The sequence below is a fragment of the Mytilinidion resinicola genome (assembly GCF_010093595.1).
Source record: "Mytilinidion resinicola strain CBS 304.34 unplaced genomic scaffold BDZ99scaffold_20, whole genome shotgun sequence".
NCBI classification, from domain to species: Eukaryota; Fungi; Ascomycota; class Dothideomycetes; order Mytilinidiales; family Mytilinidiaceae; genus Mytilinidion; species Mytilinidion resinicola.
The window spans coordinates 268,883-293,699 of NW_022985456.1; the positions used below are offsets into that span (position 1 = coordinate 268,883).

The following is a 24,817-nucleotide window of genomic DNA, read 5'->3' on the forward strand; positions in this document are numbered from 1 at the left end:
TGGAACGAGTGAGAAATAAATATTATCAGGAGGACTGGCGGGCTCCGTATGAGCTTCGGTATGCCGCAGTGGAACGCAGAAGTGTCGAGGAGGGGTAATGCTCGTGAATATGTGGTCGAATTTTGAAGTTACTCGTTTGTTCTTGCTTTTTTACTCGTCGCCCGGTCAACCTTACTGAGGTCCATCCGTACTTTTCCCCACCACACCATTAAGTCATGATTATCGCGACGGCACCACTCCCTCGCCTTTGACGCGTCTATTTCTATGACTGTACACATACTTTCGGCATTTTAGAGGGGAGCGGAGCCCAATTGCTGTTTTTCACCCCAATTCATTCACGCGGCTCGAAAGTAAACAAACCTGCCGCCCTTCCACGACACCGCGCCCAGTCCCTCAAGATGCAGCCCTGGTTAGAAGACCTCTCAGAGGACTGGATCGCCGAACCGCAACCTTCTTCTCCACCTGCTAATGCGGCAGCTGATCTCAGGTCTTCCGCGACACACAATGCCGACGAGCTGTCATCTCAGCCGCGAAGCCGGCTCCCACGATTCAGGAATTCTTCCGGCTCCTACTCTGCAGTGAAGACGCGCCCAATTCAGCCCAAGAAGCAGAGAGGCCCCCTATCAGAACGCACTAGCAACGAGCAGAATATCCTGCCAACTTCGTCTCCCATCCCGCACAAAGACAACGACATGACGCGGCCCCGGCCTGCCTCCCGTTCTGTTTCCGAATCGTCTGCAGGGTCCGTGGTATATAACGGCACGGTTGCGCAAAAGCCCATCGAAGCGTCGTCTGGGAAAGCTAGAATACATGACACGCCGGAGTGGAGGAAGAGGCTGATCAAAGGCGACATGGGCTATGGGGATCAGAAGGACTTGTTCAGCCCAATGGGCCTGGAGAATATCTTTCAGCAGCCAGCAGGACCGCCTCAGCAAGTCGCCAAGAAGGCGAAGAGTGGATTACGATTCCTCAATCCTGCGGACGCGTTACCGTCTAGCCCACCACCCTGGCCATCCATACTAGACCGCAATCCTGTTCATACCCAGCCCACGCGGAACTCATCGCATGCATCCAACGCCACAGAGAATGGGCAAACGGAAACCAACGTCGATCAAGCCTTTCTGGAGGCATCTCGTACCGCGAGTGGGCAGCTAGAATTGGAAAACGAGAGCTTCAGTCCTGTCTTCATCTCGAAACACAACACAGTAGACGGACGGGTTGACTACGCGGCAGTGGACCTTCACAAATCTGATATTGTCGAGCGGCTACGGAAGCTTGCAGTGCATCAAGAGGAAAATAGCGAGCTGTCAATGAACAACACGGGCTTAACAGAGAATGCGGAGGGCTCCTCATATGCTAGACTACAAGAAGACACGCTGCCAGAAGACCTGCCCGCCGGAACTCCTGATGTAGCCGATCTGGGAGAATTCGTAAGCACAAGACGAGGCGGATACTCTGCAGATGGGTCGTTTCAGAGACGTCCACTTACTCCGACTCCCGGGTCGCAACTGCTTTCAGACACCGACATGGAAGGCTCTGTTAGAGTGCGACCCAGCCAGAACCCCGAAATCACCCTCAATGATGACGAAGGAAACGAGACAGACATAAGGCCTCGCGCTCCAAACCCGCCCCACGTTGTCCCCATAACACCTCGTCGACAAAACGCCAAAATGCCTAGCCCAGATAGGACCCGTTCGTCAGGAAGCCCGCTTAAGCTGTTCGATACACACGACACTTTTACGAGCAATAGACTTCAGAGGAGACTCAGCCAGCTAGAAGAGAATCCCATCCAGCACCATACGGGCGTCACGCAAACGCTTGAGACCGGCTCTCCCAGAAGGATACAGAAAGAGTCTCGTCTTACTTCAGTCGAGGAAGTGAGTATCCAGAAAATCACCACTGTTCAATCGAGGAGGGAAACCTTCGGACAAGGTCAACTAGATACGTATCAGTTTCCGGACGAGATCTCATACCTCTCTTCTGGCGACGGTTCTTTCGATCACGGTACAGACCCGGAAGACTCTCCTGATGCAAGCATAGCTCCTCCGGGCTCGCAACCTCAATTCCAATTTCGGACAGACTCATTACCTCAACTACCTAGCAACTCCAGTTTTAGAAGGAAGCCGTCAAGAAATTCGTCGACAGATCATGTGCCTGGACTGAAGAGGTATATTTCAGATACTCAGAAGCGTCATATGCATGAATCAGCCGGGTACGCCGGCAACTCCGTCAAGAGGGAAGAGCAGATTGCATTTGAGCATGCTGAGGGAAAGCGTCCTCCGACTTCCCCTCGCAAGGACCCTACGCCCAAACGACGACGAACGCTGCACGCGATAGACGGAGAAGAGAGCGTGGCAACTGAGATGGAATCGATCAAAGAGAAGCACGTTGCTATGCAATCTGTCATTGGAAGGAAGCGAAAAGATGCCCGTCAAGGCGGCACTCAAAACGTTGCAGACCCTGAGATTCTTGCTCGCCGCCATATTCTCAGGCCGCGTAACCCAACTCCGAGCCAAAGACGACGAGAGGAGATTGAAGCAGAAATCTACGAAGCGACCGAAGCGTTCTTAATGAGCTCTCCAAAACTCCAAGCCATCCAAGAGCATCTGAATTCACCAGGTGTCAGTAATCTTTCTCCAGAGGCAGCTCAAGCTACTGCTGTCGCTGGGGAGGTTGCGGCATTTAGCATGAAAGTCGCCCAGGGTATGAAGGATGGTGCGCGCAAACGCTCTGTGACTACGCAAGACTTTCTTGACGAGGCGATGAAGATCATGGAATTCATTCGTACTAAAGGAAGGCCGATGAGCGGCCTCGGGAGTCTTGAAGAGACGGAGACGGAATCGCCGAGCAACGTTGAAGACGAGACTCCATCAACACCCCTCACATTTTCTAGACCACCGAGTAGGGAAGGTGTAGTAGGAGGGTGGAGGATACCACAACGCCAAAGAGAAATGGATGCTCGCGTTGCCAGCCATCTGCAGAGATTTCAGGAAAAGGACTCGGACGAATTTATGGCGTCCTCAATCCAATCCTTAAAGCTTGGTCGATCAAGAGAATTCGAGCACGGCCCAAATGAGAACGTTGCTGTTCAACAGAACAACATACGGATTACAAAGAACGTCAATCACGGCCAGTCTGGATATCATTCCCATGAGTCGTATGGGTCAATGGAATCGGGGCCTAGAACTCATGGATCCCACCCATCCAACGGATCGTCTTTTGGCAGGACGGTCGTCACCAACACCTCTCGTCGTTCCGATCATGTAGCCACGCTGGCTCCTGAAGCAGTCGCACATTTGATTCCCGAGCAAGTCGCTGGTATGAGCTTTGATCGTGAAAAAGGGATATGGGTGAAGAGTAAGAGCCCCGTGAAGGAGAAGAAATATTTTGCGGATATCAGTTCTACCAACGAGAGTGAGGACGACCCTTTCGGAAATATACCTGATCTTACGGTGGATGAGGTGCAGGAAGCTCCTACGAAGGAGCCAAGCAGCAAACAAATGCCAGACGGAGATACACTCGACGAGCGACCAAAACCAAGCCCACAAGACGACGTTAGGCCGGAAACCCGGGAGGGCAAAGCAATTCCGCCTGTAGACAGTAGCTCTGTCCCATCCAAGTTTTTCAATCTCGCATGGAGTGGACCCCAAGTCGAAACTCGAGCAACATCCTGGAGCGAGCAGGATGCTGATCTCAGAGCAACTGAGAAGATCTATGTACAGCCAAGGCTACAACAAACGAGACAAATCCAGGGAGAAGACGTCGAGCATGAGATACAAATCAATGAAGGACGCACTACCGCGCATACTAGTACAAATAATCCCCGCCTTCGAGATGTTACAATCACCTTCTCGTCCCCTTATGCACCACGCCTTCACTCGGACGCTTTCAAGCCGGGGGAGGCTGAGCATACGATTGAGTTCAAATCAAGGACTCTGAACGAGCCTCGCAGTTCGACCAAGCCGAAGAGTACTTTCCACTCAGGCACCGCACCGTTCTTCGCAGGTGCTGTTCCACCAATCGATGAAAATGGAGAACTTTCTATAGTCGACGATTCGATTCGCCGTATGAAGATGTCTGTCAGTGTATCCGCTCCACGGTTAGTTCGACATGGCCAGCATGCTCTTATTCCGGCACCGCCAACTCCAGGTGGCATAGCAGATGTCACTTTCATGCTTAGCGACTTGCCGGACTTCACAGTCAACCAGGTTGATGAGCGTGAACTCCCAGATCGAGTGATTGTTAGGCGAGATGGCTCTATCAGACAGCTGGAAGACCGCTATGCGCTGGGAACTGCCGAATTGGTCAAAGCTTTGCAGGATGTTGAGCCTGATGAGCCTTACTGGGAGGATCTCCACGAAGTGGACTTGCATGACAAAGGACTGACCAATCTGCATAGATTGGACGAGTTCTGCTGTCGAGTTGAGGATCTCGATGTTTCGAAGAATGGTATCAGTCAGCTCAATGGAGCGCCTTCAACCATTCGACGCCTAAAGATACAAGATAACGCTTTGACAAGTCTCACGTCATGGAGCTACCTGATGAACTTGCAATATCTGGACATTTCTCAAAATGACCTAGACAGCTTGAAAGGTGTTAGCAAACTCATACATCTGAGAACTTTGAAGGCCGATGATAACCAGATCGAGTCTCTCGATGGCGTGCTAGAGATGGACGGATTGATCGAATTGAGTGTGCGACGGAATAGAGTCGAGACCGTGGACTTCGACTTCTCCAATTTGTAAGTTTAGTGACTTCCTACCCACTTGAATAATACTAACAATCATAGAAAATCCCTGGTGGATCTGGATTTGTCTGGAAACGGTCTGCTAGAGATACAGAATGTGCACTGCTTGCTACAGCTTAGGCATTTGAATCTCGGTGAGTATACCTATCTAGTTACAAGTGAACCCCACTCATATTTTTCAGATGATAACTCCCTTCGCGCGTTCCCGACTTCGGACCTCAGCTCAACACCCTGCCGGTCCCTCCGATCATTACGATTATGCAGCAACACACTTGAAGTGCTTGAGGTCAGCGTAGCGTTCCCAGGCCTCGAATCTCTGTACGTAGACAAGAACGGTCTTACTGAGATTAAGGGCTTGGAGAGTCTAAAGTACTTGCGGACGTTGTCGGCTAGAGAACAATACGTCGATGGATTGTCTGCGTCAATATCGAACACGCAACCGCTAGTACGCCATTCCGATATTCGCAACCTCTACATGTCAGCAAACGCCATGCCGACCTTCGCGATGAATCAGGACTTCCTCAATCTTCAGCGGCTGGAACTGGCGTCTTCTGGCCTGCAGTCGCTGCCATCGAATTTCGGACAGATGGCGCCCAACGTTCGCTCCTTGAATCTCAACTTCAATGCGTTGAATGATTTACGTCCACTTCTGAATATCAAAAGGCTTCAGGAGCTCTTAGTTGCTGGAAATCGGCTTTCCCAATTACGAAAGACGTTGGCGGTCTTGTCTAAGTTGACTACCTTGACAAAGATCGATCTTCGCGACAACCCTCTCACGATCGGATTCTACCCTCCAGCTGTAGAGAATCGCTTAGTTGCTCTCAAAGATGGAATCTCCCAAGGCGAAGAATTGGAGCCGTTCACTCTTCCCGCGAGCAACCGCGTTAGTGGCGACAGATTTCTGAAAAGGCTAGACGAGGGAACACGACTGAGGCGGCGCGTACATGAGATGATGATGGCGACTAATTGTGCGAGTTTGCAGGACCTTGATGGTCTACCTTTCGATTCTCGAGATGTATTAAAGAAAGACGAGGTTTGGGAGCGACTGCGGGATTTGGGGATTATAAAAAAGGCGAAGCGGTGTCCTGATGATTTCGAAACGACGCAGGAAACGCGGTGATTATTTGGCTCGGGTCTTGTGCCACTTTGTCTCGGGTAGAGGATGCGTACTGTTGGTGTTCTCGGGGAGTAATGGTTTGTTTTTGGGCTCCCAGAGTGGGGTATAATGTATCATGAGGCACGTCGTCGTTACTAGGAGTTGCGGATATATTTCATAAGCCCTCCTGGCGGTTGTATTATCATGAATAGACATTTGGTAGAGCTTCCATGCTAGTTTCTGTGGGTGCAGTGGTGTTGTGACGCAGTGAATAATCTACTAGCATTCGTAGTCACCCGATGTCATGCTGTCTCGAACGCGTGGGGTGGGGTCGGAGTGGACCGCCGCAACTCAAATGCCTCTCCCGTGATCTCGACCACTCTTTATCAACCCACATGCCCTGCAGTCCTTCCACCATGTCCTACAACCACAAATCCGTCTCACTATGGCCACAACCACCGAGGAGGAGCGGGCAGAGCAGCTCGCTCAGTCCGCCACCGCCGCCGTAAAGGTAGGAAAATTGCCAGATGCGGCCCGAGCGCTTCGCGAAGCAACGTCTATCGCACCACAAAACCACAAAGTCAAAGCCGCGTGGGTCTACTTAAAAGAAGAGGAGAGCAAGAGCCCTTTACTGGAAATTTGCACTCAATGGGTGCATAGCCGTGACGAGCATGATGGAGAGAAGGCGCTGAAGGAGATTAAAGGCGTGCGGCTGACCAACGAAGTCGCGGAGCATGCCATGAGCATCTTGAACGCGTATAAGGGCGAATGCGACACCCTTGACCACGTTACTGGAGAGTTGCTGAAGTATCAAACAGCCCAGAATGTACTGGCGACGTTCATCAAAGATCATCCGACTGAGGCCTACTACCAATTCTTCGAGCGAGGCGACGATAGCATGGACGGGCTACTCCAGGTCCTTCTTAACCGCGCTGCTTGGCCGACCGATGCAACCTGGATTCAAGGCCATCGGGACTCTTTTATGCTCTCGTTAGCGATGATGATGGAGGAAGCTTTGGACCATCCGGAACGCGCAATGAAAGCCATCGCCCGATTGCTTGCTGCGCATGCCTCCCATCTGAAAGGCATCATCGACTCGGACAGTTTCGATGTCATTCTTGCAGCGCTGGATATCAGACTACCTAATAGCCTGCGTAGTCAGGCAACTCTGGCTACTATTAAGCTTCTCGAGCTTGCACCGGATACAGCTCAAACCCTCATTTCAAAGTTTGTCACGTCTCGCGTCTCAAGACCGACTACGGATGGTCTCATTGTCGCTTTCTCTGCTGCCGCAGCAATCTTTCCGATCACGACATCTGTTGCTGCAGCTCTGTTTCTCACGGAAGGCTTTATCAGCAGCTTAGTCCCTCTCGTGCAGAGCAAGAAGAGCATGAGATTAGAGCAGGCTGCTCTAGAATTGATTAGCGCAGCGTGTGTCGACAAAACATGTCGAGAAGCTATCAATCGTCACTGTAGAGAGTGGCTAGAGGACGTTGTCGAAGCTGGTATCGATCGACGGCGATCAAATCTAGCCGCTTTGATCCTCATGAAATTAGGCGAGGAGAAGGCATCTAGCACAGCTCCCCAAATCATTGTCCCAGGAAAGGTCGACCAAGACGATTTGATATCGAGATTCAAGGGCATGGTTCTCAGCGCCGATAACACCAGCAAACAAGACTCAGTTGAAGGTCTCGCGTACGCATCACTACAACCTAAAGTCCGAGAGAACCTCGCGAACGATCACGCATTCCTCCTCCGCCTCATAGAAACAATGGCCGATCCGGAAGCAGCGAAGCCAGTCTTATTCGGCGGCCTGACCATCTTCGTCAACCTTACCACCTACCTGCCTTTTCAATCCGAAGAAGAGAAACGCATAGCACAGTTGAAAGTCTACGCCAACGCCTCCAAACCCTCCGATCCCGACCCTTACGAAGGCGAATCCCACGTCACCACCCGTTGCAACAAAGTCCTCGCCTCAGGCATCGTCCCCCTCCTCGTCGCCTCCAGCAAGCGCGCCTCACCTAGCGTCCTCTCCCAAATGCTGCATATTCTCCTCTCCCTCTCCCAAGAGCAAAAGCACCGCGGCCTGATGGCCCAACAAGGTGCTGTCAAGCTAATCATCCACATTTGGGACCACATCCACGCCGAAGAGCATCCCCAGGCGTCGTCTTACTCCCCTGCCTCCAACCGCGCCGCCGCCCACGCCCTCGCCCGCATCCTTATCTCTGTAAACCCAACTCACGTCTTCTCCGCCGCCTCGGCACTCCCTGCCACCAACGCCATCCGCCCCCTCATTCTCCTCCTGAAACCGGACCAGGACGCGAAGTCGGCGAATCTCCTTCAGACGTTTGAGGCGCTGCTCGCGCTCACAAATCTCGCGAGCACGGACGATACAAGCCGTGACACAATTATCCGCCTTGCGTGGGACACGATTATGGACGACTTGGTGCTCTCTGGGAACACTCTCGTGCAGCGTGCGAGTGTGGAGCTGATCTGCAACCTCGTCCTCTCACCCCTGGGCATCGAGAAATTCGCTGACGGCAGCAAGCGCGCGGGCAATCGGCTGCATATTCTGCTCGCGATGGCAGATGTCGAGGACTTGAAGACGCGATCGGCCGCTGGAGGAGCTTTAGCCATGCTACTCGGTTTCGACCCAGTCGTCGCGGAGGTGTTGAGCAAGGAGCGAGGTGTGCAGATTTTGCTGGGGCTGTGTGAGGATGAAAATGAGGATGTGCGACATAGGGGTGTCGTGTGTGTGCGGAGTTTGGTAGGAGCGGGCGGGGAGGTGGGGAAGAAGGCTGTGGAGGTGGTGGGGGAGAAGAATGGGGTTGCTATTCTTAAGGGGGTGTTGACGAAGAGTCGACGGCAGGAGGTTATCACGACAACGGTGGAGGCGCTGAAGATTCTCGTAGAAAAGGAGAAGAAGGGGAAGATTGTTGAGGTGGAGGATGAGGTAGATTGAGAATCTTATGGGGTGAAGAAGTAGTCTACTGTCAGAGAAAGGTATAGGCTCAGTCCATGCACGAGTATATTGATTATCAAGCTATGAAGGAATACAGTCATTGAGCTATAGTAGGTGTCTGGAAAGAGAAACCTGTATTTGAGTATTGAACACAGAGGAGAATGGAATCTTAGCAGTTCGAGTGAATCTTGGCAGTATGAATGGAATCTTGGCACTCTATGTTCATCACTTTTCAACCCTTCATCACGCCAACACTTGCATACCTGGGTAATTTTAGCAACTTGGCAAGTAAAATAGAATCTTGGCAGCCCGATTTTGAAGAACGCCAAGATTCCGTTGGTGTATGTCTTTATCACTTTCCAACACTCGATTTCACCCCTCACTTCTACCTCTGCTACACATCTCGGTCTATATCGAGCTATAACTCAAGGCTTGCAATTATGAAGGTGTGTCTAAAGTGGAGTGGTCTGGAGCACGCTGGACTTCAGTCGCTCTCCTCCTGGGCGCCTTTCAGTCGCCCAGAGTCGCTGCTTTCATGCTTTAATTTGTGGGATACGAGAGGTAAGCAACATAAGGAAAAAGAGATACAAGTAAGGCGATTGCTTTCAATCTACACACTAGAGTTGAAGCCTACCTGTGATCCCATTAGAACTAGGGATAGTCCATTTTCAATCAACATCACGTGATCCAGCCTGATCCATTGCCTTCTTTGCCTTCTTGCCTGTCTGCCTTGGGACAGAGGGGCGTCAGAAGGGCTAGTTCGCCCGGGCGCATGCAGGCTAAAGCTGCCGTCTCACTCGCGGGCTTGATTCGTTGAGGAAGTCGTGCGGATGGCCAACTCACGCCCGACATGCAGCAGTCCTCCAGCGCCACGACGCCCTTTCTCAAAGGGGCGGACCAATCAGTGTCGGCTGAGAGTATCTCAGCCCCATTGCTGCCCCTCGTCACCCTCTTTCTTAAGCTGTGAGCCCGGAAGGGTGCGCTGGCCTCCGTTATACTTAACTCTCGCTCTCGCCCTGTCCCCTTGTCAAACTCGCCGTCCCGACACTCCACACAGCCTCGTTCAACTTATCCCTCTAGCCATACTTGCTACTTCGAAGACTAGTCTGGATGCCTCACACTCGGATTTCGGTATGTTGTGCTGCTGCCCCTGAGGCCTTCTTTCATCTTTGGAATTGGAGGAAGTCCTGCCTTCCTTGGAAAATTCGGGAAAGTTTCGGTTTCTATCTTTTCCCATACCTATCTACAGGTTCGGATTAACCGCCCCGGCCTGACATCTGATAATCGCAAAGGACTAGGAGGACCAGGAGGACCAGGAGGACCAGGAGGACCAGGATGCCCAGGATGCCCAGGATGCCCAGGAGGACCTGAAACCAAGACATTCGTTATAAGGGATCCGTGAGGACCCGAACTTTCCTTGCTTGTGTGGATGAACTAGAAATCACAACCTCCATCTGGGTTTAGATATGGAGGTTGTATCCAAAGTGGCGTTCATTGCCGGTCTCGAGAGGCTAGCAATCGCGAGCGCTCTCGAGCCTGTCAAATCTTTCACTCAACCATCACCGCCAACTTCTTAACTTCTTGATCCCGTCGCATGGACGGTGGGCATAGACCCAGCCGCGACAGAGGGGTGGCAGGATCAAGAATGCAACACCAGAACTTGCCCTTATCTATGTATGTTCTTGGCTCTCTTATTCGGGATTATGTCCTTTGCATCAGGGTTGTTGCGACGATCTAGTGTTGGAACTATATCTTGACAACTCATGTCCTTTCTTTTTCTTTTACTTTTACAGTCTCTCTTTTTGCTTTCACAGTCTTTCTTTTTGCTTTTACAGTCTTTCTTTTTGCTTTTACAGTCTTCCTTTTACTCTTGCAGTCTAATTTCTAAACTTACAGCTGTTTTTCTATTCATAAAGTCTTTCTTTAATTTGTACAATCTTCCTTTTGCCCCACAGTGTTTCTTCTACTCATACAGGTATTCTTTTCACTCACCCAGTCATTTTTTTTACTTATATAGGTGCCTGGTCTTCTCATTGCTGTCATCTCGATGCCATTATTCTGGACATTTTCACCATGGAGGGGTGCATGTCACTCGTGATGGAGGTCCAAATTTCAAGTTCGACTGCCTGGTTGAAGTGATACTAACGGATGGCCGAATTATAGACTGGCTTAGGCCGCATGTCGCCACAGGAAGAATTCCGCGGCCTTTGTGAGAACCCGTACCCCCAAATCGTCCCGACCGAGCTCCAGGTCAGAGGGTCAACCGGATTGTTCTTTGAGCCTGGACATGGTATCAATGTTTCAGGGATACGAAGGTGAAGAAATCCGTCAGAGGTCTTCTTTCATGGGCTACGGCTTACGTTCATAGTGGTCCGGTATCCGAAGTGGAAGCGAAAAGTAGTGTAGACATTCCTTGCGGGGATTTCAACGGGCAAACCCTCCGCCAGTCAACCTTTCAGGACTTCGCAGCTGTAGCCTCAACGTCCCAGGGGTTGCAAAGCTCAGGCGATGATACAGCAATGTTGGACTTGACTGGGTCTTTCTCGCCTGAAGTCTCTCGGCCGTATTCTTTTCGCCCAAAACGCTCCCAATCATGGGCAATGAATCGCGGTTCATTCAACGGTGAGAAGATGGAACTCGAGAATTGGCAAATGGATCTTGAGAAATTGCTTTACTGATGGAGGAGCCAACGGCTAGTTCATTGCCGGATCTTTCTAGGCGTTCGTTCCCCTGTAAAATGTGTAAGCCTCCATGAGCTGATCTATTAGTAGCATCGCTGGCTTCGACCTCGGCTAGAACTTTGACGTCGTCCCCAGATATCAATATCCCATGGACTTCGGAGGCTATGCTCCGAAGGCTGTAAGGGAGTACGTGCACCGAAATTCCAAGTGCGTTTCATTGGTTAACTTGAGAGAAGGTTCGACAATGCAGGATCTGGATGCAATAACAGCGGCGAGACAAATCCCAGTCTGATCGGTATCCCCCACGGAGCTCTCTCATGGAACGATGCGCTCTTATGGGGCGAGGGAAGTCCTAGCGACCCAATGGGTCAGATGGCGGGCGATATACATTATGATCAGTCGCAGGTCGACGTTGTGCGCGACTCCAGGGGTGTAAGTAGCAATCTACCATATTACCTGAGCATAAAAGACACGGTAACTGCATGTTATCTGGTCTATTGCCCGGCATTCTCTGACTCTTTCGACAGGTAATGAAACGTTTGAACGACTATGAGCTGTCTGCTGCCAAAATGGGTTTGCGTCCGATTCCGCGAGGCATGGTCAAGAGACTACGACCGCGTAATGAACCACTCAAGAATCCATGCGGCATACAACGAGGCATCCTGCGGAGACATGCATCCACTGCAAACAAAAGCGATGGTGATGCAGACGTGGGCGACGCATACCAATCATCGGCCGGCGAATCTCGGGAAAATGTCCAGCGCTTCACCTGTCCACATTCTGACTGCTCTGAGCGGTCTTTTGGTCCACGTGCAGATCGAGACAGACATGTACGGAAACATAGTGCGACCGAGAGAACGTTCGCCTGCTTGGAACCAGGATGTGGCAAGCGGTTCTATCGCAGCGACAAATTGTTGGACCACTCCAGGCATGGCCATCGATCATGCACTTGTGGGAAGAGGTGCTAGAGAAGAAGTATTTCTAATGAGGCATCTCAAATGGCGTGATAGGCATCTGCAATTTCTCGATTTTGGAAGGTTCTTTTGGAGTTCCCGAACCTTGGGGCTGAATGGGAGTTTTTCCCGGCGCGGTATATTCATGGCATAACCATAGCAAATCTCTTGTTGTTAGTCAAGATGTATCAGCAAGCTTGAATCAGCTGGGCCTAGAACATGGCAAAAAACTGTCTCCGATTTACCACTGGACGTGTTTCACCATTAGTCGATATGGTGAACATGGCTGGCATTCATGATTTGATGTCCTATACACCCTTACTTCACCTCTTCTGTATCGCACTACAAAACTTAGTTCAAGCATGAAACCACGTCGCTGAGGAAAAGCCAACTGAGGGAAATATGTCCCTCGTTAAAGGCGGATAAGCATCCAGATCGGGTGCGTTGAATTCGCTGTCCTGGGTTCCGATGCCTTGGTTGAGCATCTCATGCCCGTAGCCGTTTGCTTTGGGTTAGATCTGGCGGCTGGCGATTCGATTGTGCAACAGGTAAACAAGGGCCCCAGCAGCTTGGATAAGCTTGATGTTTTCTTGTTTTGCGAAATAGTAGCTGCAGTACAGTTGACCAGTCTACCATTAGTTAAAGACGAAAAAGGAAGTAGTCAAGCTAGATCGTAAGCTATTCCGAACCGACGATATGGCCTAACTTATAAAATGCACCTCCGTCCTTTACAGAACTCGATCACGAGTTTTGAATATGCTTTCACAAGGCGGATAGCTCCGTCGCTATAGACAACGAATTCGAAATTTTCTGACTGCGGAGCGGCTGAGTGGGGGAAGAGTGTTGCATCCTCACTGCCGGACTGCTTCCCAGGCTGGCGCTTGATGCTTGCACTAAGACTGGGGCAAAGGTTTGTGGAACGGAGCGTGCCGTGAGACTCTTTTCTCTATGGGAAAACTTCCCTCTGTCAACGGTAGCGTCGCATGCACATGAACATGAGCTTCAGCTGCCCTTGACAATGGGAATGAGGTTTAGCGATGCCGCTTTCTCGGCTAGTAACGCACGATGCAGCGGTGAAAACTGCTGATCATCATTCGATATGAGCTCGCTATCGAAGGAAACACGACATAGGCTCCAGTGGCATTGACCGAGCGAAAAGGCCGCTGTTCTGAGTTGCACTGTGCTCGAGCGGCTGATCGTTGATTTACTCTGTGGCACCCGGATGCGACATCGAAGCCTCGTCAGCCCAGCGGTCGCCAGGTAGGATTTTCTGGATGTTTGGCGGCCAAGTATTCCAAGAGGTCCAAGAAGCCCAAGACAAACGTGCGGATCGTGGCAACAGGCCATAACATGCGCATTTGTATAGCCACTATCGGTGATACCGAACGAAAGCTGAAGGGCAAACGAGACAGCTCATGGAAGGAGACAAGGAATGTAGGTTTGGAAAGCAACATGTAGAATACGAAGTCAGGCGCCGTGATATGCTGTGTAAGAAAAGCTGTGCGGTGGCGGTATGGGGGGTTACGGGGAGAAGAGAGAAGAGTGGAGAGGGTTGGGGACCCTGGCACGGACATCACTCAAAATCCACCACCACGATCATCCTCGCCCGCACACCGTAAGCGCAATGCGGTAGGTGGTCCACAGACACCCTCGAGATGCAGACTATTCACGCGGCCCGCGATCGTTTGGAGGCCCCGGTGCCGGCCAGTGTCTGGGCGCGCATCCTGCTGTCGTCAGCCTCAAACCGTTTTCTAGCAGCTGTATGTTCCGCTTGGCCATTCACCGCTGGGACCGTAGTAAGGGCACTGGCCCTCTGTCCCCGCAGCGGCAGAGCTCTGTAGCTTGTGCTCACTACTTAAAAGCCCTCAGCTCCACGGGCTCTTATCTGCTTCTTCCTGCTCCCCACATAAACCTGATCCTCTCCCACCGTCACACCAAACTCTTACCCTGGCTCTCAAACCTCGCTCATGCAGTCATATATTTAACCCTTCTCTCTCTCCAGCTTCAGTATTAACCTCCTGAGGACCATCGTCCTACACAACTGTACCCAAGATGGCCTCCTCTGGCGTTGACTATGTTAATACGTCTGCTCCCTTCGACGACAAGAAGCCTGACGACAAGAAGGAAGGTTACGACGAAGAAGAGCGTCCAGATTCTATTTCCATTAAGACGGGCGATGCCACCCAGCGCAAGCTGAAGCCACGACACATCCAGTTGATCGGTATTGGTGGAACGATTGGAACTGCTCTCTACGTTCAGATCGGTCACGGCTTGATCAATGGCGGCCCTGGAAGTCTATTCATCGCATTCACGTTATGGTATGTTCTATATCCCCTGAAAATTATAGGTTTCGAAAACTACATGAGCGGTTGGAACTCAGAAAAACCTACTGCCAGCTCAATCAACGGCGCTATCCTATGAGCTTAGTTTTGCGTACGAGTATACTCACCATTTGACGTGAATAGGTGTTCCTTCATTCTGGCTGTCACTCTGTGTACGACCCCTATTCCCTAGCAACTTATGTGATTCGATGCATCCCTAAAGCGCAGATAATGCCTCGCAATTTAAACTTAGAGAGTTCGGAAGATTCGAGCGACTTGATCATCCTAAGCAACCTTAAATATTCTCATCGCAGACCTCTGACAATGCATCTAGGCATGGCGGAAATGGTCACTTACATCCCAATCTCCTCGCCCTTCATCCGATTCGCCGGCCGCTACGTTGATGATGCCTTTGGAGTAGCCGCAGGCTGGAACTTCTTCGTCTTCGAGGCAATGTTAGTACCTTTCGAGATCGTGGCTTGCAACGTTATTATTCATTATTGGAGTGATGCTGTTCCGGCCGGAGGCATCATTTCCATTGTCATTGTGCTATATGGGTAAGTTTCCCTAGAAGCCTCTGGTCCATGCCATGGTTTCAAGAGCCTCCAAGAAACTAACCCTCAACAAGCCTCCTCAACCTCCTAGCCGTCAAGTGGTACGGCGAGAGTGAGTTCTGGGCCGCCCTAGGCAAAGCCCTACTTATAATCGGCCTCATCATCTACACCTTCATCACTATGCTCGGCGGAAACCCTAAACACGATCGCTTCGGCTTCCGCTACTGGCGCGACCCTGGCTCCTTCGCCGAGCTGTACTACACCGGCAACCTAGGCCGCTTCCTCGGCTTCCTGCAATGCCTCATTCTAGCTTCCTTCACCGTTGCAGGCCCTGACTACGTCTCCATGGCCGCTGGTGAAGCCGAAAATCCCCGTGTCGTCATGCCACGCGCCTATAACTCTGTCTTCTACCGCTTAACGGCCTTCTTCGTGCTAGGCTCCCTTTGTGTCGGCATCAACGTGCCCTACAACGACGCGGAGCTTATCGCGGCTTTCAAGGACGGCAGGCCTGGCGCTGCTGCTTCTCCCTACGTCGTCGCCATGAATCGCCTCAGCATCCAGGTCCTCCCAGACATCGTCAACGCCATGGTGCTCGCGTCCGCCTTCTCCGCAGGGAACAGCTACGTCTACTGCGCGTCCCGCTCGCTGTACGGCCTCGCGCTCGAGGGCAAAGCTCCCCGCATCCTTACCCGCTGCACTCGGCAGGGCGTGCCGATCTACTGCGTGCTCGTAGTCCTCGCGCTAGCCCTGCTCTCCTTCCTCCAGCTCTCCGAGAACTCGGCCGTCGTGCTTTCATGGTTCGTGAACCTGGTCACCGCGTCGCAGCTCATCAACTTCAGCGTCATGTGCTTTACGTTCATCCGCTTCAAGAAGGCGTGCGATGCGCAGGGGCTGGACCGCAACACACTGCCCTACAAGGGCTTTGGGCAGCCGTTCACCGCTTGGTACGGGCTGACTGGGTGCTTCGTGATGACTTTCGTGGGCGGGTACCCGGTCTTCCTGAAGGGGCAGTGGGACTTGCCTACTTTTTTGTTCTCGTATATGATGATCTTTGTGTTTCCGGTGCTGTACGTTGGTTGGAAGCTGATCAAGAAGACGAAGTTCAAGAGCCCGATGGAGGTGTATCTGTATGAGGATCTGGAAGAAATTGAGGAGTATACGAAGAATTTTGTGCCCACGCCTGATAAGTAAGTCTAACTCTTGGTGTTGGTGTTTTGGGAGTTTGTGGCTAATACGGCTGGTGTAGGAGTGTGGTGGATAGGTGGTTCAACAAGATATTCAGTTAGATACCCAGGCTGTGGCGTTCCTGTAGAGCGGGAGGCGTGATAGATGGCCGCTAGACGGCTATATTACTATGGTTGTTTGACGACTGTATTGCTAGATTCGATGGCGATATTACTTAGGTCAGCGGACACAAGGAATGTGGTATTCCTATAACGGTATAGCCGAACAAATTAACTGACTTTATTCAAACCGAAAGTCGTAATTCGTCATACAGCTACGTGTGCTATTCTTAGGTAACTAAATCCGATAGGCGAGAAGCTTGAACATGGCCACTATAACTCCGACCCTCTTGCTTCCTTCCCTAGACCTCATCATCACTCTGGCTTTCCGCATCTTCCTTCCTCTTGCTACCATCAACCTCGTTGATTCGTTTGGGCGTCTCCTCCTTGAAAGCATGGCTAGACACCAGCTTGCTTTCCGTGGCGGACGCCATGTTAACAAAGGTCTTCGCGAAGACTTCTTTTCTCGTCTGCCTGGTGTGACGGTTGCGCTTTCGGTACCACCGCTTCTTCAAGTATACCAGCTGTTCCTCCATGTAGTAGACGATCTCTGCCTGGTTGAAGGTGTAGCTTTCACCCAAGTGGGCGATAGATCCAACCAGAATCCGGAGTGTCTTATCCTTCTTCTATTTCTTAACGGTCGTGTTATGCTTAGTACCTTTTTAGGAGAGACATACGCAACTTGGTCAGGGAATGCGGTCTTGAGAGCCTACTCGCGAGTTAGTAATCATTTAAAACAGATAGAGGGAACAAGATGAATGTAAGAGTGTTTACTTATAAGGGCGTATATCCCTGACTCTAACGGGATGGATGTCGCTACAACGCATCTCTAGACTTCGCTAATGGAGTCGGGTTGATCGATTCAGCTCGCAATCTCAGAGATAAGCATCTGGAGTTTCTCATTTCTGGCGGAGATGGCGCTGGAATTGCTCCCGAAAAGACAGTTCTCAATAATGAGATTAAGGATGAAGGGTGCATGGTACTTCGCAGTCAAGCCGATATATCCCCGGTCGCCCTTCTTATAGTGCTGGTTTTGTTCCCGGTGCCATCTTGTATGTTTAGAAGCCTTCCACGCCTTCCTCGTCCGCCGTGAAGCACCCGAGCTCTTCCCCGGCCGACCGCTTGAAGACGTTCAGAAGCTCTTTCAGCCGGGGCTCCGTCCCTACAATCCTTTCTTCACAGGCAATACCCACTGGAAGATATGCCATGGCATCATTAAGCATATGACGGCGGTTGGAACTCGAGACTGGGGATTGTATAACGAGGGAGCGGTACAACTACTATTCAAGATGGAGTAGCTAATTTAGTCAATGTTCTGGATTCAGTAAGGTGGTGAAGAAATGCAGAGCCAGGTCTCTGAGAGGGACCCGCATTGGCCTGAGTTGCGGAAGGCCGAGGGGTATCTAGACCCAGAGCCAGAGCTAGAGGACGAGGAAGAAGAGTTTGAGGACGACTATGTTCCCAGGTACTCTTCGAAAGCCTCTAGAAAAGCTAGACGAGCTATTGGAAGGGTTTGCTGAGCGCGGGTCTGGATCATGTTTGGCTGTGAGTAGTACTCTCTTTATGTAATTCTTCATGCTAATGGAATTTAGTGCCTAAAGACATGGTTGGTAATGATAGAGTTCGAAGTTCTATAAGTGAGGAACTGAAGGGCTCGGAGAGCAAAGTTATGGAAAGTTGGTTGGAAATGGGCATGGAAAATAGTCGCATATACATCCAAGGGGTATCATGAGGAAAGGAAATCTTGTCAGATAGATCAAACTAGGAATGTGGGTATCTCTTCAAGCAAAACACTCTTCTTCTTCTCGTCTGCCTGCTTTCTCGCTCTTTCTGCCCTCCGCTTTGCAATACGAGACATGAGATCGTCTGGTGGTTCTGGATGCTGGGTGATGACCAAAGACCCTGTAGACTTTTGACTCTTACGCGGTTTGAAATCATCCAGGAAATCTGAGGTGGATAGGCGCGATGATGATATCGGTTTAGACGTGGCAGACGATGGTAGTGGCTTCCTTGAGGTTAATGGCTGTGGATCTGGTGGACGTTGAGGTGGCGATAATGGAAGAGATTTGCTGGTATTTGGGCCGCCAAAGCATTTTTGGGCCCGGGACATAGCCGGTTTCGCTGATTGTCGTGGTCTTGCTGGAGCGTCGAGATCATCGCTGTCATCTGATGCAGAGATACCATTGAGTTCCTTAGCCGCTCCAGCCAGGATGCTGCGATTAGATTGCCGTGCGCTCGTAGTAGTTGTCTCTCTTCTCCGCTGCGGAGGAGATGAATCTCGTCGTGGTTTTGGTTTCGGTTGTCTCGGATTCGCACTCAGAACGGCCGAGGGAGGAGGCCCTTTAGTGAGGCCTCGCAAGTTCGATCGTTCTGGTGAAGACGGGTGTTCGCCTTCTTCGTAACCAAAAGACTTCTGTATCAAATTCCATTGAGCTGTGGCTTTCGCTTCGGCGCTAAGGCGATTCTTTGTTTCGGCTGGCATCTTTCCATTCTGTAGAGTTGGCATGCCACCCGCAGTGGGTTTGGTCTCCACATGAAGTTTCCTCAACCGCGCATACTCGGCTTGATGAAGATGTTTAGTGAACAGAGTTGCGGTTGCTAAGAACTCATCCTCTACCATCATCCAGTCGTCGTCAGCACCGATGCCTTCTTTCATATATCTGAGCTTTGTTAGCTTTACGTGTCTTGCAAACGAAGCGCATTTTGGCCTCACTCTTTTGGCGGCGGCCCCTCTTCAGCTGATGAGCGGATGGGAGAAGACGACATTGCACGTTCTACTATAGTCAGCGCGGCTCATAGGCTCTCATCTTGATGCCTTTTACCTGCTCTTTCTTTTCCTTTCCTCACGTTTGACGCGTCAGCCCTGATGAACTCATTTTCCTCATATTCATCAAACTCTGGCGTAACCAGTCGTTGCCTCTTCGCGGGCCTTGCAGCCTTTGGCCCTTCAGAAGAGCTCGCTGCTTGCTTTGCCTTCGCTGTGCTCTGGGTGAGCCACGGGAGTTTGCGCGGCATTGTCCGCGTTGAGAAGGTGAGATGCAGGAGCAACAGGTCTGCGCGACACTTCTTGGAGGTTATGAAAAGGGACCCTTTCTCCTCCAAGATAGAGCCTTCGATAGAGCATGCATCGCTGGCCTTTCACCGCACAGAGTGCATGGGGAGGGGTGTTCAGGTGGCGCCCAGAAGATCCGAATGTGCTAGCCGTTTCTAGCCTAGCGTGCCCGCTCCTCCAAGCCGTCAACATGTCGACGTTGCGCCCTTCTGCCTACCTAGGTATCCGTACTTCTTCGTCGAGTCGCGTTTGAGTCACAAGCTCTGCGATGTTCCATCTACATTCACCAACTGGAACGTCATATTAAGGCATGTTTCACAATTCCTATCGAGAGGCATTCTAGACGGCACGTCTAGAGCGGCCCCGTGAGTTTACAGACCTTGAAAAATGATGCACTAACATCTTGTCCAGCTCTCTGAAAGTGCGTTGAGACACGCCTGCCAGCGTTGGCCAACGGCGTATCCTTCTCGTCATTGCCTTCGTTGGGCATTCAAACCTGTCAGCAGACGACGAGACGGCCCTACGACATGACACCTTGCGGTACTTGGATAAAGTCTCTTTCGTAACTTCTTTCTCTATTTCATTCTAAAATGCCCTCTTTCTTTCGTACTCCAAGCGAGGACGCTTCCTCTTCGGACGATTCTAGCGATAATGCCCCCAAAGATATCCAAGACTTTCAGCATTCGTACAGCGAGCAACTCGATGATCTCTCGCGTATTCAGACACTTAGCACTAGTGGCGCAGAAGACGGAGAAGATGTACCTCGGCGCCCCCGTGCAGGACCAGTAAGACGTTCTAGTAATCGGGGGAAAGACCTCATAATCCATGCCTTACTTGAAGAAAAGGCACGCAAAGAGGCAGCCGACGAGCTATTGAAAGCGCCAGACCATCCAGATGTTGTAGCCTTAAGCCAGCAAAAGTACAACACTCTGTCGCAAAGCCTCCATAACTTGGCCAACGTTTCCTCAGAATTCAGTGCCGAGAGTCACCGCACCAAACGCGAAACAGTACGACAAGGACTGCAACTATTGTCAAGATCGCAGCCTGGATCTTCTGCTCTGCCGAACACGTACACCCCAAATAGTGGCAGTACGACGGCACTTGCGTCAACTTTTCGCAACGTTCTCACATTTTCGGGAAGCTCTGGGTCGAACTCTCCCCGAGAGCGTACCGTACTCCTTGGGCAAGTTCCAGAATCACTACAACCACTACTAGGGGGCCACACTGGGTTCAACTCTTCACGCTATGCCCAAGAATTTGAACAGAAGTGTCTACTCGGCAAGGGAGGCTATGGCCACGTTTACATGGCGAAGAATAGACTCGATGGCTTCGATTATGCGGTAAAGCGTATTCCCCTGAGCACAATGCGTATGAGGAAGATCTACCAAGGTGGCCAAAAGGAACTAGAGCTCCTACTGGAAGAGGTACGCACTTTGGCACGACTAGACCATCGCAACATCGTACGATATCACCACGCCTGGCTAGAAGCTTCAGAATCAGATGCACTCTCATCGCAATTTGATAACGGTCTTAAGCTTTTGGAGGGCCCCAGCACCTTTGGAAGCTCAGAACTGTACTCAGAGGATGTCACTTCTAGTGCGTCGTATGTTGAGAACGAGGCTCCAACAAGTCTTCCGACAGCGTCTGGAGTAGAGTCGAGTGATCATCTCTCTGACGATATCTTTGATCGTTCCGGTACCCCTCAGGGGAGTCGAAAAAGCCAGAGTAAAGACGTCGACGAAGAAGACGCTGATGAGACCATTCTAAGAGAGTCGTACGCCTCTCACGAGCTACCAGCACCAGAATTGACACCAGACTTGTCGCAGCGTAATGTTCCCCCCCCCCCCCCCCCCCCCAAAAAAAAAAATTGAAACCCCGTGCTTACAAAAAGTAGTCATCAGCAATACCATTGGGCTCGCATTTACTCTTAACATCCAGATGTCCCTCCACCCTCTCACGCTAGAACAGTTCCTGGCAGCAGAACATTCGAACGAAGCGTCCTCTATCCAACTGAAACACTGTTTCCACCCTGCCATATCCCTCCGCATCCTCCTCAAGATCTTGAAAGGCGTCTCCTACCTTCACTCCCAGAATGTGGTGCACCGCGACCTCAAGCCTGCGAACATCCTCCTCTCTGTCTCCCCCAACAAGAGAATATCTGGCTCTATCGACATCACGTCCTGCCACCAATGCTCCCGCGGCGTCGAACCTCCACATTGTGTCTACATCAACCCGAGAATTGGAGACTTTGGCCTCGTTGGGGCACTGGAGGACGCGTTGTACACTGGCCCTGCTTCAAAAGCCGTCGGAACGGAGTTCTACAGGCCGACGCAGACGGGTCCAATGAGTGAGAAAATCGACGTTTTTGCCCTGGGTGTGATCCTTTTTGAGCTTTTGAGAGAATTTCCCACAAGGATGGAACGCATCATGACCCTACAGGGCCTGAAGTTGGGCCGAATGCCTACAGACTTTGCGGAGCGCGTGGGTGAGCGGGGAGAGCGTGTTGCCGGTTTAATCAACGCAATGGTGGATGCGGAGGAGGCAAAGAGGCTCACGTGTCTTGAGGTCAAACATTGGATTGAGGAGATCTTGGCCCAGGAAGCGTAGGATTTGGGACATCACGGGACGTGACATTTGTAGGAACTTGTAACTTGTATAATACTAGCCCCAAGCATCGTGAATCGAAGAGTTGCCTTGATTAAAATGCTAGTATGGTAACGTGTCTATGGGTCTCCTGGGCGAAGTTGGATTCTCACTTCGTGATGTAAAAGACTCGACGCCTTAAATTGGACGCCTTCTCTTGCGTTCCAGCATATGACTGTGTATTAGGTCGTTGATTTCAGCACACGCATATCCCCCTGCTCTAGCTCCCCTTTTGTTCCCTCAATACCACTATAAGGAGGACCCCACCTAGCCCCTAGCTGGCCAGCCGAAGGACAGCCCGGATTCCACTCCATCAATCTTTACATCGTGTACAAACATTTTAGAGCATATAGAGGTACCATAAACCGTGCCAACCGAGTGTGCATAAGAGTTGCGAAAGACATCTAAAACAGAACCGCGAATTAAGACATCTCTGAATCTTATCACTGGAACCTTATTCTTGCTCGCACGATGCCACCGTAAGGAGGACCCCAGCTCGCAGCTACCTGACCAGTCAAGGGGTAGCCTGATTTCCATTGTGTGAGCCTTTACATCGTGTACACACTCTGTAGAGCACACGGGGGTACCATAAGCAGTGCTAACCAAGTGCGCTAAGAACTGCACCACACATTTAGACACACATATATCCCATTACTTAGGCTCTACTTTTGCTCGCTTGATACCACTGCCAGGAGCACCCCAGCTAGCACGTACCTGGCGAGTCAAAAGGTAGTCTGAATCGCGCTGCCTCATTCTTTGCATCGTATTCGGAGTTCTTGCACGCGCGACACCGCCGTTAGGAGTGCCTTAGCAAGCGGATAGCCGGTTAGTCAAGAGGTAGTCCGATTCCTACTCTACGAACCTTGATATCGTTTTAGCATTTTTTCAAGCTTATAGGGATGCCCTAAACGGTGCCGGGTGGTGCTTATGGTGGCGCGGTACGCATCGGAATTCCACTCATTTTACGTGTCTGAACTCCACCAGTTTACGCGTCTGTACTCCACGCTTTGCAGTAAGCCATGTCTTTCCAGATTAGTTAACAAGATGAGGCACCAAGGCAGAGATTTGTGGTATAAAGAGCTTCATGAGATAAGTAATGATACAATACTGAATCAGTACCAAATACTCCTGGTCCGATGATGTGGTATCTCCTCCTCGCCCTCATCTTCTTTCTCTTTCGCCAGGTCGTACAAAAAGAAGTCTATCAAAATGGCATTTATTTTCGCCTCCGGATGGTCTCTAACGATCTCACGGCGGAGAAGTTCCACACTCCAGATGCTGCAACCACGTAGCTGCAGCTCCCAGCTGTGCCCACATTCGAGCGGGTCCAGCCGGCGGATGCGGGACTCGAGGGGCGGGCAGTAGATCAGGCAGCCGAAAGAGTGGAGGATTTGCGGTATTCGGTAGTCTTTGCATACGTTAGACGCTGGACGGGGATTGGCCGTAGGTACAAAAGAAAGTAACTCACCTGCAAACATCGTAATCTTATCGATGTCATTGAACTCGCCGTAGCTCTCGCCCTCAAACGCAGCCCACAGATCCGCCACAAAGATTTGTGCGCGCTTCAGGAACCTCACTTGCCGCCTCTCGAACTTGTGCTCATCTCTGAAGCACGGGAAGGTGTCAGCTAGCAAGTTGACTAGTCCAGCCGCGGAGTTCTTGGCGTCCTCGATAAGCGTCACGATACTGCCGTCAAATTCCTGCCCTGTCAGTTCGGGGTCTGACAAGCGCACGGTCCAAAAGGATGTCTACATTTACACACTTCGACTAGGATCTCGCCTGCTTCGCGTAGGCAGGCGACGCGCTCGGCGAACAGGGGGACTTCTTCAGATGTGACAGATCGGAAGACGGAGCGGAGGACTTCTTCGGTGCATTCTTCTTCATTGGCCCAGAAAGCAGGGGAGGTGATGGGTATCTCTGGGATAGATGAGCACTAAAATTGGAAGAGAAGAGGAAATTGGAGAGACAGTACCTTCGTCGAGTGCTCGTTGCAGTGCAGCCACTAAACTCCAGTACCCTGTCCACCTTTTCTCTTTGTATTCGACCGTAAATCTCTCCTCGGCATTTTTCTCACTCCAGAATGAGAAGTTCAGCAAGTCCATGATGAAGATGAAATTGACCGTAGCTTCGTCTTTACTTTTTGGGTGAAGTTCGTGCTCTGACCACGTTTTCGTGCTGTAAGAGCGCTCTTGCATGGATTCCCAGATAGCAATAGCAGCGTTCTTAGTTCCCCGCATGTCAAGTGCTACGTCGATGCTGTTGTTGTAAATGTACTCTGCATCTTGCAGCACTTTCGTCTCTGGGGCTGCATTGGGATCAGCAGGCCCGATACCAAGTGACTTGCGGAGCAAATCCAGAAGCTCGAGATCGGGTTCGTCGTCGGACATTGTGTGCTGAGTGGCGAAGATGGGCTGGTGACACGTCTGAAAATGAATGAAACGTGGGAGACTTGGTGTGATACGTCTTTTTCTCAGCGGGTTTTCCAGGGCTTGGATGTTCCTTGCAACGGGAGATCGACATCAAAG

At 51.1% G+C, this 24,817-nt stretch overlaps 9 protein-coding genes across 9 annotated transcripts; 7 read left to right on the forward strand and 2 right to left on the reverse strand.

Moving 5' to 3' along the window:
* Positions 1-398: 398 nt before the first annotated feature.
* Positions 399-6,093, forward strand: BDZ99DRAFT_502290 (uncharacterized protein; the record flags this gene model as incomplete). Its single annotated transcript, XM_033723882.1, has 3 exons — positions 399-4,741; positions 4,790-4,881; positions 4,930-6,093. 3 exons carry the CDS (start codon positions 399-401, stop codon positions 5,865-5,867), a joined length of 5,373 nt encoding a protein of 1,790 aa, XP_033571805.1. The 3' UTR covers positions 5,868-6,093.
* Positions 6,094-6,271: 178 nt separating this feature from the next.
* On the forward strand, positions 6,272-8,905 carry BDZ99DRAFT_144174 (CRO1 protein). Its single transcript, XM_033712716.1, has one exon. It carries the CDS (start codon positions 6,289-6,291, stop codon positions 8,803-8,805), a length of 2,517 nt encoding a protein of 838 aa, XP_033571806.1. The 5' UTR covers positions 6,272-6,288; the 3' UTR covers positions 8,806-8,905.
* Positions 8,743-9,679, forward strand: BDZ99DRAFT_144186 (uncharacterized protein). Its single transcript, XM_033712718.1, has one exon. It carries the CDS (start codon positions 9,006-9,008, stop codon positions 9,489-9,491), a length of 486 nt encoding a protein of 161 aa, XP_033571807.1. The 5' UTR covers positions 8,743-9,005; the 3' UTR covers positions 9,492-9,679.
* BDZ99DRAFT_144183 (uncharacterized protein) lies at positions 9,479-10,085 on the forward strand. The gene has a single exon (XM_033712717.1). It carries the CDS (start codon positions 9,636-9,638, stop codon positions 9,957-9,959), a length of 324 nt encoding a protein of 107 aa, XP_033571808.1. The 5' UTR covers positions 9,479-9,635; the 3' UTR covers positions 9,960-10,085.
* Positions 10,086-11,576: 1,491 nt separating this feature from the next.
* On the forward strand, positions 11,577-12,685 carry BDZ99DRAFT_575051 (uncharacterized protein). The gene is made up of 3 exons (XM_033728428.1): positions 11,577-11,672; positions 11,723-11,918; positions 12,014-12,685. The coding sequence occupies exons 1-3, from the start codon at positions 11,635-11,637 to the stop codon at positions 12,452-12,454; spliced, it is 675 nt and encodes a 224-aa protein (XP_033571809.1). The 5' UTR covers positions 11,577-11,634; the 3' UTR covers positions 12,455-12,685.
* Positions 12,686-14,357: 1,672 nt separating this feature from the next.
* On the forward strand, positions 14,358-16,926 carry BDZ99DRAFT_425006 (uncharacterized protein). Its single transcript, XM_033717078.1, has 4 exons — positions 14,358-14,786; positions 15,095-15,317; positions 15,389-16,501; positions 16,561-16,926. Exons 1-4 carry the CDS (start codon positions 14,492-14,494, stop codon positions 16,598-16,600), a joined length of 1,671 nt encoding a protein of 556 aa, XP_033571810.1. The 5' UTR covers positions 14,358-14,491; the 3' UTR covers positions 16,601-16,926.
* Positions 16,927-18,171: 1,245 nt separating this feature from the next.
* On the reverse strand, positions 18,172-19,736 carry BDZ99DRAFT_502294 (uncharacterized protein). Its single transcript, XM_033723883.1, has 3 exons — positions 19,420-19,736; positions 19,311-19,371; positions 18,172-19,257 (listed from the first exon to the last, which is right to left on the reverse strand). The coding sequence occupies exons 1-3, from the start codon at positions 19,610-19,612 to the stop codon at positions 18,354-18,356; spliced, it is 1,158 nt and encodes a 385-aa protein (XP_033571811.1). The 5' UTR covers positions 19,613-19,736; the 3' UTR covers positions 18,172-18,353.
* A 338-nt stretch (positions 19,737-20,074) lies between these two features.
* On the forward strand, positions 20,075-22,256 carry BDZ99DRAFT_575054 (kinase-like protein; the record flags this gene model as incomplete). The annotated part of the gene is made up of 2 exons (XM_033728429.1): positions 20,075-21,476; positions 21,544-22,256. The coding sequence occupies exons 1-2, from the start codon at positions 20,240-20,242 to the stop codon at positions 22,254-22,256; spliced, it is 1,950 nt and encodes a 649-aa protein (XP_033571812.1). The 5' UTR covers positions 20,075-20,239.
* A 1,148-nt stretch (positions 22,257-23,404) lies between these two features.
* On the reverse strand, positions 23,405-24,679 carry BDZ99DRAFT_490963 (uncharacterized protein; the record flags this gene model as incomplete). Its single annotated transcript, XM_033723077.1, has 4 exons — positions 23,405-23,700; positions 23,761-23,992; positions 24,055-24,209; positions 24,265-24,679. 4 exons carry the CDS (start codon positions 24,677-24,679, stop codon positions 23,405-23,407), a joined length of 1,098 nt encoding a protein of 365 aa, XP_033571813.1.
* Positions 24,680-24,817: the final 138 nt, after the last annotated feature.